A 21,198-nucleotide genomic window follows, 5' to 3' on the forward strand; every position below is an offset into this window, starting at 1 on the left:
GAGGGAAGATGGGAGAGATAGTGTTAATATCTAGGCCTACCCTCTAAGGATTTGAAACAGAACGCTAAAATAGGAATGTGGTAGAGCAGATGCGGGATTTCACCATCCACCCTTAACTGGAGAGAAGTCTTTCCATGCTGCAGCAGCTCTGACTTTCAGTGGAGGAAGGCCAGCTCCATACCGAGCACATTGCAGTAATCTGGACTCCCGGTTATAAAAGCTTGATTGGCAACTGCTCTGCCTTGAACTGGGAAACAAGCAGTGGTCTTCCCTTCCGAAGGCACTAAACAGACACGAGCAGAGCCACCGCTGCTGTTTGAAGATCCAGATAATGCAGCACGTCCTGGAGCTCTGTCCCTAGAGCAGGTGGCGCGCATGTGTCCCCTCCGAATCACAGATTGCCACGCATCATACTGCCATTTTGTTAGGCTGCAGCGTCGTTCCGTGCGACTGCGTCGCTCTTTGAGCCGGGGCTGAACTCGGGCTAAGCACAGAGATTACTGGAGCTAAAGACAAGGTCGCAGCCCTGTTTTGTGTCTGTTCTACGTTCCTCTGCTCTTCTGCTTACATTCTATCACTAACCCATTTAGAAAGTGATTAGTCTCCACAATGAAATCAACTCCATTTCAGAAGCTTGGTATAGGTGGAACTCAATTACAATGTCCTTTGCATTGGCAGAAAAAGCAGCTTTGGTCAAACCCTGAACAACTAACTCCGCGTTCCATAGCTGGGCTTGCTGTCTCCGGGTGGTCTAAATCTTGGCCACGCCTCTTCTAGGGCCCAAGGCAGTGCTCCCCGTACGCGATGCACGTAAGCCTCCAGACGCGCACGAGGCACATGAGCAGTGATCGCTGCTGCCTTGCGCTTCGTAGAGGCGGCCCAGAAAGTGCAGGACGGAAGCTGGGGCGCTGCTGGAGCATAGTTTAGCGGTGGGCTCCAGCTCCCAATCTCCCTGGGCCCTGGCATGCCCCCCTTCCCTCTGCTGCATGGCCTCTTCCCAGTTTTGGAGAGGCTGTTGCTTACAAGGGGAGCCTCTGCATGCCTTGGTTGGCATACGTGGGAGCTACAGCTCCGAATAATCCAGACGGTGTGGGGTGGGGCATTCACAGGATTGTGCCCTTAGATTTTGTCAGGTACTTGGCTTGTTTATGTACTTAATAAATATCAGTTATTCGGATTACATTGTATTCTCTGTCCCTTTGTGGTTTATATTTATCTGTATTTCCCAAGTTTAATGTATAGAGAAATTGCCAGAACTTTAAGAAAGCTTATCTGGTAGAAATAAGTACTGTTATACATCACTAATACTGAATTTGTGGCAACAGTATGAGCAGTACGTTGTGTGTGCTCCAAAATTAATTTTCCATGTACAACCCATATGTTCATATTTTAATATGAAGCAAGACATTTGTTTAACCATACTCCAGTTTCATATTTATTTAACTCTGTGATATAAAAAGCATATTGCTAGGTATCTAAGATGCATGAGAGGCTTTTTGTCCTGCATGAACTGTGCTTTTCAAATTGCAGATACATTGAAATCCATGCATAAATGCTGGGAGGTGAACAAATCTAGCAGCTCCCACTGAATGTGTTTGTGGCTTTTCCATCCTTCTAGAAGGAGCTGCTAATGTTACTCCAGAAGCAAAATATGAATGTACACAGGAGTAGGAATGTTAAATTCAACAGACAAAGCCCAGCCTGATAGAAATGTCAAAAGAATTCTTATTGACTCTTAAATATGCTGGCTTTATCTAGTAGTACCGCACCTCATTACTACATTTCTGCTGTGGGCAGCCTCTAATTTCAAGTTGTGATTCTGTGTACATTTGGAAATGTTGCGTTGAAATTAATAGTATTTCCTGGAAAATCTCTATAGGATTGAAGTACAAGTCTATAGCTTTGATCTCCAGAAATACATAGCTAGATTTCAGGCTCTGGGATTAAACAGAAAAAATGCTTGCCTTTTCTAGCCCACATGAAAGCAGTCATTTGCAAGATTCCCTTCGACTGACAGTGTGTGAAAACAGTCTACTGTCATGGCACCGTTTAAACTTTCTGCTTATTTTCTGTGATTTAAAATATTTCGTAAATTGCCAGCTGTTACCAAATGGGTTGTAACAACTGCGTGCAGTCTTTGCAAAATGTATTCTGATCAGTCATGTGGCCTGTTCTGAAAGTTCATTTTGTTGTTGGGTGGCAGGATTGCACAATTAAGGCAAGTTAGTCCCTTGCATAATTATACAATTAAAACAAGCACATCCCTTTACAGTGTATCAACTAATTGTGCTGTTCAAATATGGTACTGTTTGCAGTGCAGTTAAGCAAGTGTACATTGCAGGAGATGAGGCTTAGTTACTACCTGCCTGGATCCTTCAGCTTGTTGTTTGACATGTGTCTGTTCCCAGGCATGCATTGCTTTGCCTCACTGAGGTGGATAATGACGCTTCTAATTTTGCAAGGTGCCCTGCACGGCATATTGTTCATCATTCACTGTTTAGCTAAGGGTTATGACTAAGAAATAATACGCAGTTTTAAAATGTGGAGTTGGACATAAAGGGAGTCCTCCCAGATCAGATGAAAGGCCTAGCCTTTGTCCAATGGGGCATGAACCCCAATGCAGCCGCAAACATCTGAATCGTGTCGTTTTGCAGCAGTAGGTCATCAAAAGCATGCTCTCAGATACTGGCAGTAATATATAGCTATCATAATTAGTAGCCATTGATAATTCTATTTTCCATATATTTGTCTAATGCCCTTTTGAAGCCTTCCAAATTGGGAGACATCATGACTTCTCGTACTAGTGGATCCCATAATTTAACTATGCATTATCTGAAAATGTACTTCTTTCTTCTGTCATAAATTTTTTACCAGTTGGCGTCACTGGATTACCCTGGGTCCTAATATTAAAACAGAGGGAGAAAAAACTTTACCATGTTTGCCAAGCTGTGCATAATTCTATATATGAAGGTTTTGTCATAACCTAAGCCAAAAAACCCTACACATTGTAACCTTTCCCCATCAGGGACTTGTTCCAGCCCCTTGATCAACATGGTTGCCCTTTACATTGTCCTTTGCAGCTAAACGGTATGCTTTTTCGAGGTGTGGTAGTAACTTAAATCATATTTTATCACACACAAAACTTTCACCTGGTGTGTTTTTTTAATCACTAGTGGTACAGGATTTATTGCCCAGCTAGTACATCATGTTAACATGAGACAGTGATGGTGGGATTTAAATAAGTTACTAACAGCGTAAATAATCTTAGATGGAACTTTAAAGGATCAAACCCCTTGGTTGTGAATGTACAGTAAGTGTAGTACCATGTAGACCAGTAATTAGGGCACAGAAAGGGATTTTTAAGATTATGGCCTGTGCATAGATTTGGACTTTATGTCCTGTTTGTTTTCATAAGTTGGCCAGACTTTTGTTTCTGGGCTTTTAAGATAGCAGTGAGCCCTTTCCATGGATCCAGTGTGGTAACTGCTCTCCAGCTTTCCTTGGGCAGTACCTGGACGGCCAGCAACGTGGTAGGGGGTTTGTGAGTGCCAGAGAAGCCGAGAGCGACGCCCCCAGGCGGCAAGATGCTCACAAGTCTGGCTTCCTAGCAGGGCCATTCGCCATGGAGTGGTGGAAGCGGAGACGCCCGTCTGCCGTGCCTCCACTCTTTTCAGGAGTAACGGTCACATCAGCAGAAGAGAGTGAAAATACCGAGTAGAGATGGGGGCAGAGAAACCCCTCAGGGCAGCTGCTAGGCAGCAGAAGTAACTGACAGTAACGCTGGTGGAGGATACTCCGTGGACAGCGGCAGTGACGCTCAAGCTAACTGGTGAGAACTGCTCAGGAGAAGGCAATGGTAAGCCACCTCTGAATATTTTTGAACCAGAAGCTTAGAAGAAATGGAACAGTTCTAACTCTGAGGTAAGGTGTAGCACAAGGAGTAAGGCAGCTATAATACAAAGTTCGGCTGAATAATACCAATCAGAATTTGTGGGAAACCATTCAACATAACTATGTTTCAACAACAGAATCCGAAGAAAAAGTTGATCTTTTTCCCATAAGTGTCCAAGAGGAAATCGGTAATGCACCAAATCAAGCCATGCTGATGATCATAGGTGACTAGACTGAATTGGAAAAGGAGGAAAAAGCAGAATCCAGTGTTGTGGGAGAGCTTGACCCAGGGGTAAGACGCAAAGCAGGAGACCAGCTCACAGAATTCTGTGATGCTAACAGTCTGTTCGCTGCAGCTGGATACTTCAGGCAACCAACCAGAGAACTGTATGCATGGACATTACCAGATGGGCAACCTGGACACTGAATAGATTACATAATTGGAAGCAGGAGATGGAGAAGCTGCATTCTGACCTCCAAAACGACCAGGAGCAGATTGTGGTGCTGACCATGAACTTTTTTATAATATAAAAAAATCAGACTAAAGCTGAAAAAGATTACCAAGAGAAGTATAGTTCCAAAATTCTGTTTCAGTAACATTCCTGAGGAATTTAAAATCTATGTAAAGAACGGATTTGTATTACTGAACTCAATTCACCATGAGTAGGAAGAATGGTGGACTGAAACCAGATAAATTATTAGGGAAAAAATACAAAAAGACTTACTCCTGTAGCAAAAAGAAAGACAGCCTAGATGGATGACAGAAGAAACATTCACAATTGCCAAGGACAGGCAAGATGCAAAAGCAAATGTGACAGAAATAGGGTCAGAATCCTGAAGGTAACTTTTCAGCAACTGTTGTGTAGAGACAAAAAAGCTATTACAAGGACCAGTGCGAAGAAACTGAATAGAAGAACAGAAGAGGAAAAACAAAGAGACCTCTTCCATTAGATCCAAGAAATCAAAGGGAAATTCAAATGTAGATAAGGCATGCTGAATGACCAACAGGGGAACATAGTGTTTGACCAGAAGAAAATAAAGAGGTAGTAGAAAAAATACAAGGAAGAGCTGTACAGAAAAGATGGCGGAGTCCTTTGTAGAGGAATCCTGTGAGGAAGAACCTGCCGGTGTGAGGTGAAAACTGTTCTGAAAACACTTGGAAGGAATAAAGCACCTGGTGTAGGAAGGATACCAATAGAACTATTCCACGCTGCAGGGATTAACAAGACTCTGCCAACGAATATGGAGAACAAAACAGTGGCCCACAGGCTGGAAATGATCCATATACATTCCAGTCCCCAAGAAAGATCCTAAAGAGTGCAGTGACCACAGAACCACCACACTAATTTCCCATGCGAGCAAAATAGTGCTGCAACAAAGAATTTTACCCTATTTGGAGAGAGAAATGCCTGACTGTCAAGCTGAATTTCAGAAAGGAAGAAGCACTTGAGATCATACTGCAAATGTACACTGGCCGTTGGAGTGCATCAAAGAATTTCTAAATGAGACCAGTCTGTGCTTGGTAGACCACAGCAAAGCCTTTGACTCTGTGGATTACGAGAAGCTGTGGATGCTCCTGAAGGAAATAGGTGCCCCTCAGCATTCGATTGCAGTGATGCGTTACCTGTATTGTAGACAAGGAGCTATGGTTAGAACAGAATATGCAGAAATAATGGTGTCAAACATGTGTATGTTTTATTATTATTAGTATTTATTTTTTGATTTATATCCTGCCTTTTTCCTACAAAGGGCTCAAGGCAGCTTACATCATTCTCCTCCTCCGTCTTATCCCCACAACAACAACCATGTTTTACCTATGTATCTCTTCCTTCTGTAAGCAAAATATAGCTTAAAGAATGCTGGATTAAGATCAGAGGTAGTGAAAATTAGTGCAAGACACACCAGTAAGTTAAAATATGCAGATGATACCAAACTGCTGGCAGACAGCAGCTGTGAAGTCAACTGATAAAAGTAAAAGAAGAAAGTGCAAAAGCAGGCCTGCTGCTGAATACGAAGAAAGCAAAAACCATGGTTACAGAAAAATGGCAGAACTTTACTGTCATTCGCAAAGGCACTGGCATTTTACATACACAGGCCAAGCCGTCGGTTCAAACGGAGGCAGCAGCCAAGAAATAGAGTAAGGTTTGGAAGGACAGCAGGGAAGGAACCAAAAAAGATAACCAAATGTGATGGCATTTCGCTGGAGACCAAGGCTGTTGCATTCCCAGTCCCTGTGTATGGGTGCGAAAGCCGGACAGTGAAGAAAGCTGGCAGGACGAAAATGGACGTGTTCGCAACATGTTGCCAGAGGAGAGCTCTTGCAAAGAGTCTTTTGCGTTCTAGATCCAGCCAGGCCAGAACTTTCCCTGAAAGCAAACAGGACAAAGCCGAGGCTGCTGTACTTTGGGCACGTCATGAAAAAGCAAGACTCACTGGAGAGCACAGCCATGCTAGGGAAAGTTGGAGGCAGAAGAAGACGAGAAAGACCAGCTATGAGGTGGATCGATTCCATAAAGGGAGCCACGGCCTTGAGTTTGACTGCTGAGCAAGGTTGTCAAGGACGGGACATTTCAGAGGGAATTCGTTCATAGGGTTGCCAATCAATCAGAGACCACTTGCAAGCATGTAAAACAAACCGCAAAAGCAGTCACTTGGGCTAACAGTGGATGTGCCTCATCTGCCCTTTCTGGGGTCCAGGCAAGGCTTTTAAAGTTTCTCTCCAGGGCAAGTAGCAGCAGAGACGTCGGGGATGCTCTTTGCTGACACGAGAAGAGACCTTGTGGCCTTCTCTCTTGACATGGTGGCCATTGCTCTACCTGTGGGAAGCCCACAAGGCAGGTGCAGTTGGAAAAGGCCCCTCAGCTTGTGCTGCAGCAGCTGGCATGCAGGGGCATCCCGACCCTCATGCTGGTCATAATACGGCCGTCTCAGCAGCTTGGTAACTGGAGGGAGAAGGATGGTAGGATAATTTGTAGCTCTGCTCCACTCCCCAGATGCTTATCTGTAGGATTTTGAATGTGCATGTGAAGAATGAAGTAAATGGAGGAGAAATATAATGCCAATTTCTCTCCTTTACTTTTCCCTCTTTTTTGTTACCTCTGAAAAACTGGTGATTTTTTTTTTTTTACATTACGAACACACCATGTAATTTTCTAGATGCTCCTCCCTCCAACCCCCCCCCCCAAGTTTAATTGGAGGAAAAATAAACTACTTTACTTTAGAAAGAGGAAAGGGAGACGAGGGATTCTGCTGCAAAGGACACTGGGATATCATCTGGACGACTGACGGGAAAACAACTATGGCGAACATGATCGACTGTTCAGTGTATTCTGTCTTGTTCCATGAACAACCGACTCTGGCTCATTCACGGGGTAGCTTAGTGTGTCATGCACACCCACCCTCAGTGAAATACTTGAACAGATGGCAATCAAGTAATGAGTGAGCTTGCATAATGCGGCAACCAGCCCTGAAAATAAAACTCTGCAGTGTGGGTGCCTGAAGCCTCCCCTGTGCAGCCAACAGACCATCAGGCTCATGGTGGGCTGTCTCCCCCTTTTTCCCCATAAGGCCCCCCCAGTATCTCAGGGGACTTGTGGCAGGACCCATCTTGTCCCTACTGTAGCCCATTTGTGGGTGAAAAGTCGGGGGTCACTGAGAACAGTCAAGTCCAAACAAAGACAAGCGGATAATCTCTCTGTGAAGATGAGATCGATTTGTCTCCCCGTCTCAGGTGCAGCAATCTCTTCGTGGCCTTGCTTCTCACTTGACAACTTGCCTTTTGGCTGCTGTCCAACGAGCAGCAAAGCAACAAGGTTCGCCTATTTGTACTTCAACAGGAGATCCCATCCAGGACATTGACAAGGCAAAGCTTCCCTTATGGGATAGCTAGAATTAGGCGTCTGAAAATCCACCCTCCCTGCAGCTTGCGCAAATGTCCGGCGCTTCTTTTAATGGGCGGTGAAGCAGGGACAGCTGTTCCAATGGGTTGGTTGGGTGCTTGGAGGGGCTGTAGAAAAGGAAAGGGTGGAACAGCTGTGGTGGCAGCAAGACAATCGTGTTGGTAGCCGGGGAGCCGGAGCCGGCGACAGTCACTCTGGAATGCCGCTTGGACGCACGGAGGAGCCGCTCTTACGAGTGGCAGCCCAGGAAAGCTTGGCAAGAGCCCCAGGGGGCTCAGCTCATACAGCAATCCGTCATGGGCACAACAGTCTTGGAGTAAGCCATGGTTTGCCAGGGGGGCTTATTACCCACCAGCAAGGCACTCTCTGGGGCATGCATGACACAACCCATTGTGGGTAGTTATCCATGACGGGTTGTTGTGTTTTGTGAACCCAGTGAATGACTTTATTTTTAAAAAGGCAAGATAATCAGAGCAGGCTCTTTTTAAGCCACCAGATTGGGTGGTTTGGGTATTCCTGATTTGGTGTCATTATGCTTTGTACCATCTCAAACAGTTCAGGTCTTGATCGGAGAACGGGAAAATACACGGATTGGGTTGGAGGAAAGCAGCAACAAATCAATGGCACTAAGAGGGTTACCAGTAAGACCAGCCGTTTGCCCAGGATAGTGACCCATTTCTGCTGTCAGCTGGGGGAACTTGGGAAAGACGGCGGAAGTTCCGTGCTTTTGTACCATTCTTCCATCATCCACGGTCACTGATTCGGATAACTTAGAAGATCTTCAGGCCTGGGAATATTATGGGCTATATAGATGGGCTTTTTTTGACAGTAAAGGCTCCAGTAGAACAGAAGCACTAATTAGCTTTGACTTTATCATTGCACAAAGAAAACCAGACACAAAAGAGTTGTTGCAGAACTTACAATATGCGGCTTGATAGCGGGTCCTCTGCGGGAAGCTGTAGGAAAAAGACTGTGACACACGTGTTGAAAAAATCTAGCTGGGATTCGATCATCTCTTAGAGCGAGTCAGAATGTCTGGCCCCTGTGTGAATCTGTCTCCATCAAGATAAAAGGGAATTCTGTTAAATTGCTGTTTTGGTGGTCCTTCATCCCAGTGCAAGTAAGGAATACCAGGGAGTATTCCAAAATACTGGAGAAGATGTGATGGAACTGCCACTCATTTTCATATGGAGTGGCTTTGCTCCTTGGGCAGCCAGTTAAGGGAAAATGTCTTTAGAAGGTCTGAAAGGATTACTCCACAGAAGTCGACTCTCCCCTCAGTTCTTACTAGCCATTTTTGAAGGGGAAAAAAATCTAAATCTCGCATATAAGGAAATTCTTGTGCAGATGACTACTAGATAATAGCATTTTCATGAAAAAGAACAAGCAGCATCCATTAGTGTATGACAAAATAAACCATGGCATATTGCCTGATGGAGAGGATGAAACAGGCCAAGCCAGAGTGATGGTTTTTATACAGTTTGGACGTCCTGCATTAATTATGCTAACTGAAATAAAGGCATTACTGAACCACCCTCAATTTAGGAACATGCTGCACAGCCCTGTTAGGATTAAGGTTATGGGGAAAATGTCTTGAAATACTTTCCTCTAGCTTCATATATATGCAATTATGACCGCCCTGTATTGTATGCTTGTGACATATGTCCTCTGGTTATGGATGTAAATTGAATAAAAACACATAAAAGTCCAAACGAGTCGATAGCTTTACCTTCACATCCTCCACATACTGCACATATGGGCAAAGGGCTCTTGAATGATTTCCACACTGCTGCCGCTCGGAGAACCTCTGCTGGGGACCCATGGGAATAGCCCCTGAAGTGGTGCTGGGGGCCCTGCCCCACTTTTTCATCGGTTTCGTTTGTGGCTGAGCTGGCAGGTCGAGCCACAGCTGTAGCCCGGCTTCAGAGGAAATCAGGGACTGAATAGTGAAGAAGGAGAGTTGCCGGATATGGGGGGTTGCATTGTAGCAATTGCGGCTTCGGCCACATCATCGCGGTGTCATACGCCGTCCTTTAAAATGGAACATTTCCATGACTGGACGCACATTCCTTTTCTGCCCTGCTTGGAGACTTGACATATGAAGTGCTATTGTTCCCCCACGTTTTCCTGGAAAATCTCTTTTAAGTGCAAGTTCAAATTTAATGCGGGTGCATCTCTACACTACACATGTTCCACGTGTGTAAACTGAAACTGGCCACTTGGCCAAGAATCTGCCAAGTTTTAAGGGCTAGAAATGCCATCTAATATATTTAGATTTCTCACAATTGATTTCTTTGTTGAAAGAACTCAAAGCCATCGACAGATTGCTGTTTTCCATCTTACAGTGTGCTGAAGAATTTATTATTTTAGTTCATCTATTTTGATGGGTCTTGAAGTTCTAAGAATATCCATGTTTAAACACTGTCTTTTTCTGCTTAGGATTGGACATATCCAATGAGAAGAGAGATGCAGGTATGAATATTTCTTTTATTGCAAGCAAGTTATTAGATACTTGGTGCTGCTAGAAGGGTTTAGCAAAATCCCTTAAAATTTCTCAGGGATTATAGAATTAACAATTGGTTCAGGAAGCATCACTCTTCCAAGAGAAGTCTTGTAACAGCTTATAACTGCAGATCAGCCCCCCCCCCAAACCGCTCCCCAAAAAGCAAAACTGGATTTCTGTAAATTATCAGTTTGTGTTTGTTTTTAGTTCCAGGCATGATCAGGTTGGCAATAAAAGGAACCCTCCCATCTTAGAGCAGTGGCTGCTCTGGAACTTGTGGAAAATAGCCTTTCAACTAGGCCTTGTCCCATATTACCATCCAAAGAGGGGTTCTCCCTGTAGGCCGTTAGGGCCCATTACCTTCCCTTGCCTCCCCCTTTCTGGGCCTTAGGAACATTTCTTAGTCACATCATTTCTTAAGAAAGTCCCTGCTTCCATGTCTGATATCCTTGCTCCTGCCCAGCTAGCGCTTCTCTGACAATGTTCAGCACTCTCTTCCCTTTTTATGGGTTCTGAGAACCTGTTTACCTGTTCCCTGCAGGTGCAGGTGCTTCTTTGTCCTCTAGGCTATTCAGTCCGCTTGTGTGCCGTAGAGAAAGCTGACTACACAGTTGGTGTATGTTTTGCAAATATTTAGAATAGCAAGAGCTTCAGGAAGTTAGAAAATGCTGGTTATGTACTGTGGAGGGAAAAAGCACAGAACTGGTGAATACATAAGCAAAATTAAAATAAAATGTTTACCTTTACTAAAGTATCTCAGCTTTTTTCAACAGGATACTGTAGCTTGTTTACAATTTCTATTATATTGTAAAGTTTTCCCCCAATTAATGCATTGTTTTAGAACTTGATTTAGCCAAAGAAACTAGCCATGTGTATCTCATAATCAGTTTCCATTCGGAAGTCTAGATTCTCAGATCTGCTGTGGGGAAGTTGAATCCCCTCTGCCCAGTCCCAGCACAAGCAAAGAAGGATGCAGGAAGACCTGTGCCTATAGGTTTTTTCCTCCTTGAAAGAGGCATCTTTGCCTCCTTTTACCAGAAAAAAATAATTCAAAAACGTATACACAGAAATAAGTGACAATAATTTCATTACTGTTTGCCTGTGCAAATTGTCAGAATGTAGCCTCAATTAAAATTGTTAAGTTATTTTTCTGAGTAATGAGCAGGAATGATCTCATGAAGAAGAGCATAAAGTTGCTAGTCTTTGACAGCAACATGACTGGCTGCAATTTATCAGGAAAAGTGTTTCCTAGCAGGAAATGTCGAGAAAAAAATATTTGGCCTGTCACATTTCCATCTGTGATGCAGCAGGGAGCTCTGCTGGAAAAGTTCTCGTGCAGAGGGTACTTTGGAGAAATGGTTCGCTAAAACAACTTGTGGCTAGAATAAGCAAGTAATAGAAGGAAAACCTCTTTGGGCAGCAGACACCACAGAATCTTGATTCCCAGCTGCCCATTCCATAGAGGAGGAGAGGAGGTATGGAGATGAAGAGAAGGGGTGGGGTTCTGAGTTTGGGGTACACATGCAATGAAGAAATGAGCTGAAGATGCACAGAGTCACTTTCTGCCTGGAGCAGCGGTCCTGCCAGGGAGAAGGCTCGTTTACCTTGCTCTTGCTGCCCTTGGGCTTTTGGAGGCTTTGGGTTGCTTTTGAGGATCATGGCTCTAGAAGCAGTGCCATATAGAATTACCTGGGGTGAGGGGGGGCTGAGTGGATGTGGCTCCCTTGCCTGCAGCGAGCAGCCCCTGCTGTCAAGGCATCTCTCTCCACCCCTCTGTTCTCTCCAGCTTGTCTCCTTTCCATGGCTGCAGGGCACTAGGCACCTACAGCCAAATGAGGAAGGTCCTTTCCCATAAACCACGGAGACCTTGGCCCGAGTTCTCTTAGGCAAGGCCAAGGAGTCTGGCAGTGGTTCTCGCTCTGCTGCGGCACTTGGCCGGCCTGGAGTGGTGGCATTTTATTTCCCTGAGTTACCACCTGTGCTTTGCTGTGAAACCTTGCGTCGTAGCCCTGGCATTAGCAGTCCAGGAAGATGAGCCTGGGTCCGAGATATTAATCCCCTTTCAAATTTGTATTTCCTGAGATTGCACATAGACGGCCAGACTGTGCTGACAAAATAGAACTCTGCCACTGATTTCCGTATTGAGGTAATGCAGCTCGTAATATAATGTAACGCCATAAACTGAACGTGGTGACTTTCCCTTACGTACCCACTTTTTATTTTTTAGGAAATTTTACCTGGGTTGTTCTTGGGCCCGTATTCTTCAGCTATGAAAAGCAAGGTAGGTGTGCCTCACTATAACTGTTTCTTCTAACTGTTCTCAAAGAGATAACCGGTTCTGAACTTTAGGTGCAGTCCTGTGCAAGTTTGGAGAGGGGAAAAAGTCCACGCTTTCCCCATCCCGGCATGGCTGCTCAATGCAAGCACAGAATGGGCGTGCCTTCTGGATCGGGGTGGTCCAACAGGCGGCCTGCAGGCCACATGCAGCCCCCAAGGCTTTGTTTCGTGACCCTTCTGCTGCTGCGAGTTCCCCTCTTCCCCCTCGCCCAGCCTGGATCCCGAGTCCGGCAAGGGCGTGATCGCAGCGAGCTCTCCCAAGGCTGCCAGCCCGGCCTGCTGTTTGTGAGGCATATTGATCCAGCGCACAGCCTTCCTGGAATTTACCTGCGACTGGTGCGCGAGGTGAGCACCCCCTGCAGCGCCAGCGTCTCCAGCCTTTTCGCGGCATCGGCGATGGTGCCGACCTCGGAGGCGCACCCTCTCATTTGGGGAGCTCACTGCAGTATCTGACTGCCCAAGAGTCCTTCGCCTTGAGCTCTGAAAGGTGCTAATGGTTTCTGAGGTCGAGGTGGCGCATCGAGAGATCCAACATGTTACAGGCAACGCTGCGGTGGTCACCTGCCTGAACAAAAGGAGCAGGATGGGGTCCAGCCAGCTCGTGTGCAGGCTCATATGCTCAGTGTTCGACTGAGTGATAGCCCGTGTTGTCATGGTTACCACAGCATGTGGACTTTCTGAGCAGAGGCTGTCGAGCGTCCCACGAATGGCAACTCACTTCCGTGGCCCTGGACTCCCTTCTCAGCCACTGCGGTGCTTTGTACGTGGACGTGCGCCACTGTGCAAGATGCAGGATGGGTTGCTCCAGAGCCAAGCCAGGCTGGTCCGCCCTGCTTCCCCCTCTTTCTACCATTCCTTTCATCCCTTGGTCTCTAGCAGGAGCCAGGAGGGTGCACGCGAACGGTGGCTGCAGCCGGCGTGGCTTGCTTCGCTTCTTCACAGGATGCTAGAGCAAGTCCCTCTAGCTGCCATCGGCACCAGACCGTGTCACTCAAGGTCTGGGATGGGTCTGGCATCCAAATCCAAGAACGGCCCCCTTTGACAGCTTGGACGCTCAGGTGAAGAACGTGGCACTCTCTGTGTGGCCACCGGCACCGGCTGTTTTGAAAGCTGCTTGGAAACCGAAGGCAAAGCGATCCTCCCACTGGCTGCTCACATCGATCCTGTTGCTTGTCCTTTTCATTGCTTAAGTCATTTTAGCTTGGAACTGAAGGTCTGAAGCGATGCCCTTCTGTTTTCTGACATGGCTCTGTCCTCAGTAGATTATCTGCTCGCTGGTCTGGCCCACTGAGAGCCAGTGTGGTGTGGAAGTGAGAGCGCTTGGACTGGGGACCTGGGCAGCCTGCGTTCTGGTTGCCACTTGGGCATGACGTTCACTGGATAACTTTAATGCAAGTGTATTTTCTGAGCCCTTTTGACAGCTAAAACATTGATATCACATTGGGAAGATAACCATCCCTTTCCTAAAACACAGGGCCTAGCAACGCTTCCACATTTAAACTCCACTGCAAATCGTGTCCAGAAAGCTTATGCGTAATTGTTTTTGTTGGTAGCTGTGCTTTCGTATTCATAGATAATCATATTCATCTATTTTCATCTGCACCTAATGTAATTCATTTCAATTTATGTAAGAAAAATGTCTCTTTTTTTCTCCAGATTTTGTTGAAATTTGCAATAAAAGATTCACTTCATAAAAACGGCCCCCAGCATGCACTGCAATCCATCAGGGATTAATTAAACCATAGTGGAGTGTAGCAATTGCAGGAACCAGCCCACTATGTCAGCCACACAAACCAATTAATTGCATGAACTTGATTTTATCTCCTCAAGGTGCTCCTAAACTTTCAGTGAACTGAATGCAGTTGCTTAATGAAATGTCAGCTCTAATAGTTTCTGCTGAAGATGCAAATATGTAACTCTAAAATTCCTCTTGCCATTATTACATCAATCCCAGTTGGAAGCGGTTTTCATTGTCTCGTGATTTTGTTTTGCAGCTACCTATACTTCAGAAACATGGAATCACCCATGTAATATGCATACGGCAAAATATTGAAGCAAACTTTATTAAACCAAACTTCCAGCAATTATTTAGGTAAGAACCCCACAACACACTCCTCAGAATGGCTGTCTTGAACCCCAGTTAATGGCTGGGTTCCCATGACACAGCAGCCCGTGGTGGGTGGCAACTCACCATGGGCTGTCGTGTCGTTTGAACTTGGGCAGCCAAGCCTATCATGGGCTGTGGGCAGTGGAGAGAGAGCTGTGCAGCAGGAGCCCCGGAGCCCCTTGCCGCTCTCAGCACACCTGCCGGAGGCAGTGCCAGCGATCGCTCCTGCACCAGCTGCCCATGTGGCACTCGGCAGTGACCGTCACGGGCTCTCTCCCCGCTCACCGCAACCACAAACTCTGCTGTGCTCACTGTGACCTCCGTTTGGGGGGCGGGGGGGGAGGTTGCAAAATCTGGAGTGGCAGGCCCTCCAAAGAGCCCATATTTATTTCGGAACTTTTTCCAGAATATTTCTATCTGCTCAGCTGCAAATAACTGACCTATATGAAGGGAGGCACCAACAATGGATGTTGCTATACTTGGTACATGTATAATTGCATAATATATTATACACAATTATTATACACAAGTATAATAATGTTAATTGCATTCCTTCTGTTATTCTGCATGAATATATAGATTCATGACTGTATATTTTCCTATCAAAAATAGAGATTTATCAGAAATTTTTAAAGAGTAAAATGCTTATTTTAAAAACTGTTAAAAAGTGTGTGAGAAAAGCAGGTGGCCTCATAATCCTCACGTTCCTGATTAGTTGGAGACTTGGGGAAAGTGAGGTAAAGGTGAGAGCACGGGGAACTTTGGGGAGAATGCTGAAAACCCTGAGGATCACACAGTGCAGGGGGAAAAGTTGCCGTACCCCTATTGCGAGCAAAGATTCCTTGCTGTTTTGCTGTCCTTTGACAGCTGTCAAGTGAACACAAAGTAACAAAATAATCCATTTGGCTCCCTTGGATAATGTTCTTGGCTTGTAGGTGCTGCACTTTGACAGCAGGTGCTTACCAGGTGATTGCCTAGATAAGCCTTCCTGTTTTAGCCATTTGGAGCTGTGCATCTCTGGAAAAGCCCCCCCTGGAAAAACTCTGAAATATTTGCACATTAGGTGATGCCCCCCCAAAAGCGAGGAACCGCTGACAGCTCCTTCAGTTTCCCTCAGGTTCAGATCCAGAGTTTCCCGTGTGCCTCAACTGATCATGTGCCACAAGTGAAACCCACTGCTGTTTCAGAGGGAGAGCTGTGCCTCTAGGAAACTCATTCCGGCAAGAGGACCGATCAACGGGGGTTCATATCTCCAATTTCATGGATTTACTCCATTCCGGAAATGACGGGTTCAGCCCATTTCTCATTCCATTATGAAGTATCAGTTTCCCCCTCGCTCTGGGCTGGTTTCAGCAGGTGCACAGGAAGAGTTGGACGTTGTCCCGCTGTTTCCCTGCGAAACAGGGTTTTAGGCAAAATCTATATAAGAAGTTTAGGCACAATGTTAGGTAATAGGAGTGCCAGAAGAACAAAGCTGGATCAGAACAAAGGCCTTTCTATGCCTGTGCGAGCTGTAGCAGCCTCCTGTTAGACTCCTCAGCGAGGCATACTGCCTCTGACGCTGGAACTAAGGGCTGCGACTCAGAATAGTTGGAAGGTATGCCAGGAGGGCCTTCAAGAGGAATAAAAACCAGAAGTAGAAGGGCTTTGTCCCCACCCCCCAACCTACCTTATGAAGAAATGGGATTCAGTTACAATGTAAGAACAGAATGTGAGTAGCCTATTTTGTCAGCCCCGCTGAACCTTGAGCTTCTCCACGGTTCTTATTTACAGCTGCTGTGATTCCTGTAAAGAAGAGTGTAGGAAAACAGAGCGGTACTTTTCATTTTGCCTCTCCACTGTTCAGGAATTTAGATGGAATTAGAAGGACTTGTTTTGACACGCAGGGACTAGGCTTGCTTTTCTCAAAATGCAGCGTTCTGAAGTTGTTGCCATGCTATCTGAATTAGAATGGTAAGAAGAGATGGGTCAGAGTTCTTAGCTGAAATGCCAAGTCCAGGAAGCCCAGTGATCAGCCAAGAAGCTGATGAAAATCAGACTGTGCCTGGTTTGGTGAAAGCCTCCACTGAACAGGTGGCGTGAGATGTAACGTGATCAGTCCAATAGTCTGTCACCAGAGCAAAAGAGAAGACCAGTGCGTGGAGCCCGTTGGTCCTGCCATCTGTCCTACAAGCAGCAGAAACCACGCTGAAGGCGGGGCTAATTCCTGTTAATTGTGTAGGGAGTAGAGGGGTTCCCTTTGGAAACCACTTCCTAGTGTTAATCCATATTTCCCTGAGGGCTGGTATTGCAGCTTCAGTGGTGTGTGGCTAACCATACTCCTCTTTTGTATCATCAAGTCAGGGCAGCTTGGAAAGTTGTAACATAACAAAGGTTCTTGAGAGAAGCCTCTTCCTGATCTTAGAAGGAAGGCAAGGGAAAGACCAGCCTGCAACATGACACCAGCTTTGGCAAGGAATGAGGCCCTTCTCTAATTCAGTAGAGTCTCCAGGATATCGGACAGTGGATGCTCCTGCCCTGCCCCGAGATGCCAGGGGTGGGGCTCGGGGGCATCCGTGTGGAAGGCAGGTGCGGTGCCCTGTGCCCGGCGCTTGCTGCTTGCCAGGAGTCCTGGGAGCCGCTTTGCCCTTGTGAAGGGGCAGAAGCAGGAAGGGCACCAAAGGCTTCCTCTTCCGCTGAAGTGTTCCTTCCCCGCGGGGGCTGACCCTGCCCAGGCTTGAGAGTGCATTTTGCAGCAGAGAAGGGGCTATTCAGGTTACTGCGTTGACCTCCAGCATGCAGTTTAAGCTTCTTCCTTCTAGTTGTCATTCCCTTGTAAGTTTCAGGCAGTGAGAAACATTCTCCAAGCTGAGATGAGCAGAAGATGATGAGCAGTCCTGGTTGTGTACTAACACACTTATTTTAATTGTAGGTATTTAGTCTTGGATATTGCAGATAATCCCATTGAAAATATAATAAGATTTTTCCCGATGGTAAGTGTTTGTTACGTCTTAAACTGTTTCATAATCATACCGTTCGGAAGTGATGTGATTTCATATAGCCGAATGAGTGAAAGTGAGAGTGAATGAGAGCTTGCCTTTTCTTTATTTCTGAAGTATTTCCGCTAAATGAGCAAGTAACTTTCTCCGTTTGGTCATGTCAGGAGTGACTGGTAATAGGGGTATATAGCACATTTTTTGCATGGATTTGTCTGTCTGGTTCGCATGACTTCTTCCTACAGCGTCTTCAGGATTAAAAAGCCTTGTAGCTCAGGCCCTGATCGGTACTATTGCTTGTTGCTGAGGCTACAATCCCCTGAGACGTTCCCTTGTACAAGCTACAATAAATAAATGGGAATTCCAAAGAACATGCTTGTTTTGTGCAGTTCTCATTCATCTTAGTGTAAAAGAGAACTTCAGTGGCTTGTACCAATGGTGCCTGTCATATATCTATACTGTGTGGATAACAAGCGGCACCAGTCACAGGAAAAATCGCAGCATGTGATTCTTGGCTTAAATATGATCATCTTAAGCCACTAGTACATTTTGAGGAGAGAGTTGAGTTGCTTTTCCTGCATAATCATGTGTGTCAGTATCTGTCTTACTCATGATGGGTGAACTGACGCTGTCTTAATTCAGAATTTGCTTGCCATTTTATAAATTAAGTATTAGAAAGTCAGATAAAAGTTATGTTATTACAAGATTTTCAAATATACGTCACCCAAGTGCATTTTGGGAATACGATAATCTAGCCAACGTCACGATATGACAGTATCGTGTCATAATGCAACCTTTTCTGATTTGCCATTAAATATGTTTTGTGTAGAAAAGTAGTCTGTCATGGAGCCATGGGCAGAGGTATCCTTTATCCACAGGCTCAGTACTACTCAGGCTTGATGCGCAAATTCAGAAAAGCTTTGAACACATGGAGAAAACCATCTTCCCCATATCCCTCTTAATTCCACCCAGTATCTAGATGTAGCCCCTTCCATACCAAAAAGGAGCCATGAGTGCGAGAAGAACATTGAGCAAGGAATTAGTAGAAATCCACACAGTTGTTTCTTCAAATATACCTGGTGGTTCTGTAGATCCAGATCCAAATGTTGAAACCCTTTGCCAGAGAGTCCCCATCTGTGCATCACACACGGGGTTCCGTGCCATGTGCTAAATCATTTCACGGAATTTCTTGAGGTATTTAGGCAGGAACCCCTCATCCACCATCACAGCGCACACGTCTCTAGTGCATTCCCACCTGTTCCCCCAGTTCTGTGGCCTATTGCGGTGTGGGAAACGAGATTGCCCTTGTATCAGCGCTGGCATGGAAGCCAGCCATGACATCAAGGTGAAAGCTGACTTTGGCATGGGTACAGACACTGACAAGGATACTGGTGGTGGGTGGGTAAGTGGCGGCAAAGAGGACCACCTGAAAAACTGCAGTTACAGGCAAGCCCCCTGCCCGCCTTCTTCACGCTCCCTGTGCATCACACATCCAAGCAAGGGATGGACTGGCTTACTGGAGGTGTGCCTTGTGCTCACGCAGTTTGGATGCAGCAGGGTTGAGCGAGCCGTTCACTCGTGCTTGAGCGAACCTTCCTGTGGGGTTCTGTGCTGTGGGTGGCTACAGGCCATGGTTGGGATTTGCTGGGAATGTCCGACAGACGGACGTGTGCCCCTGTAATGTAACTGCTCTTATGTCCAGGTGCAAATATCCAGATCCGTGCCACACCTGGTAGGGAGCTGCAGAGCGAGCTTTGGAAAGCCAGTAGAATCTTCTGCTGCTTCCTAACAGTGAGAGCTAAGCACCTGTTTCTAGGGAACAAACACTACTAATCATCATTCCAGATGTTGCAGCTTAGGGTACCTGGAATGAAGGAGCGTGACAGCTGGGGACGCATTATATTGGGATATTCTGCGTATGTCTCCCTTCATTTAGATAAGTGCTTTCAGCCATCTTAGGCATGGCTGTCTACAGACAAGAACAGACTGGTGTATCCACCCAACTATAGCAGATTCAAAAACACATCTCAAAAGACATAGCTGCCAAAAAAGAGTCAGGGGCTCGGGCAAAGACAAAATACCATTAGGCTACAGAACCCGCCTTTGGGGAGGTTGTAGAAAAGGGGCTCTGAATTATTTGCATGCTTGACTGGGTTGTGCCTCTGAGGCTGTTGTTTTAAACTCTTGGGATTATTGCTACAGGTGTGAAGCAGTTTGTTAGCAGCAGGTGTTTGATGGCCATCACTTTCAAGCATTCTTGGTGGTGCATCTTATTGTTTGCATTGGTTGTTAGCAGTAATAAAAAGAAGCCCAGTGATTTCTAAGTATTTTAACTGTATTAACATAAAACAACCTTTGTGAAGCTCAAATTTTTTAATCCCAGTGTGCCTGATAGGCTGGAACACATAAATGCTGATTGGTTGCATTTAACATGTCTGCGTGTCTGCGTAGAAGAAGGAGGGACAGATGGCTGACACACGTCCCTCCTCTTGGTTCTGCCCCCAGCCAGAGGGTTCCAGGTAGTCTTGTCAACTGCCCCTCGGGCCTGACGGTGCTGCTGCTCAATGCCAGGTCGGTCCACAATAAATCTTCCCTCATCCATGACTTGATTGTGGATGAGGGGGCTGACCTGGCTTGCGTAACGGAGACCTGGGCGGGAGAGTGGGGGGATGTCGCCCTCTCTCAAATGTGCCCGCCCTGGTATCTGGTTCAGCACTGTCCACGCCTGGAGGGGAGGGGGGGTCGCTTTGGTTTACCGAGCCTCCATCTCCCTCACGGGACTTCCGGTCCCTTCAAGGCCAGGGCTGGAGTGCCTCTACTTGGTGTTGGGCGACCGAGACAGATTAGGGATTCTGTTGGTGTACCGTGCACCCTTCTGCCCAACAGTCTCCCTGCCTGAGCTGACGGAGATCGTCTCGGACCTGGTGTTGAGGACCCCCAGGATGTTGGTCCTGGGGGACTTCAGTCTCCATGCCGAGACTGGTCTGACCGGGGCGGCTCAGGACTTCATGGCTTCCATGACAGCCATGGGGCTGTCTCAACATGTCTCCGGCCCGACCCACGAACGTGGACACACTCTGGACCTGGTTTTCTCGACGGGACAGGAAGAGGGTGAGGAATTTATGACACCCCTGTCATGGTCAGATCACTTCCTGGTGAGGTTTGTGCTCGAGAGCGGCCTCTCCCTCTGTAAGCGTGCGGACCCGATTGTGTGGGTCCGCCCCCGGAGCCAGATGGATCCAGATGGATTCCTGAAGGCCCTGGGGGAGTTTCCGGCTGACAAGACTGGTGCTCCTGTCGAGGCTCTGGTCGAACTATGGAATGGGGAGATGACTAGGGCTGTTGACACGATCGCTCCTAAGCGTCCTCTCCCGCCAGGCAGAGCCCACTCTTCCCCTTGGTATACACCTGAATTGCGGGCGATGAAGCAGGCTGGGAAACGGCTAGAGCGTAGGTGGAGGAGATCACGGGATGAATCTGACCGAA

The 21,198-nt window shown here is 46.5% G+C and overlaps 1 protein-coding gene across 4 annotated transcripts in view; it reads left to right on the forward strand.

Annotated features, from left to right (window-relative positions):
- Positions 1 to 21,198, forward strand: part of STYX (serine/threonine/tyrosine interacting protein) — a 31,378-nt gene that overhangs the window by 1,900 nt on the left and 8,280 nt on the right. The window contains exons 2-5 of one of the 4 annotated variants that reach the window (XM_044436285.1): positions 10,230 to 10,262; positions 12,521 to 12,574; positions 14,625 to 14,722; positions 17,649 to 17,709. In XM_044436285.1, the coding sequence (XP_044292220.1) occupies positions 10,245 to 10,262; positions 12,521 to 12,574; positions 14,625 to 14,722; positions 17,649 to 17,709 (231 nt within the window). In that variant the 5' untranslated portion in view covers positions 10,230 to 10,244. Of the gene's footprint in view, positions 1 to 7,109; positions 12,440 to 12,520; positions 12,575 to 14,624; positions 14,723 to 17,648; positions 17,710 to 21,198 lie in introns of those variants that run through there. The other 3 variants (XM_044436286.1, XM_044436284.1, XM_044436287.1) reach the window with 3 other exon arrangements.

This window comes from Varanus komodoensis, unplaced genomic scaffold (genome assembly GCF_004798865.1).
Source record: "Varanus komodoensis strain SLA01 unplaced genomic scaffold, ASM479886v1 scaffold3, whole genome shotgun sequence".
NCBI lineage: Eukaryota > Metazoa > Chordata > Lepidosauria > Squamata > Varanidae > Varanus > Varanus komodoensis.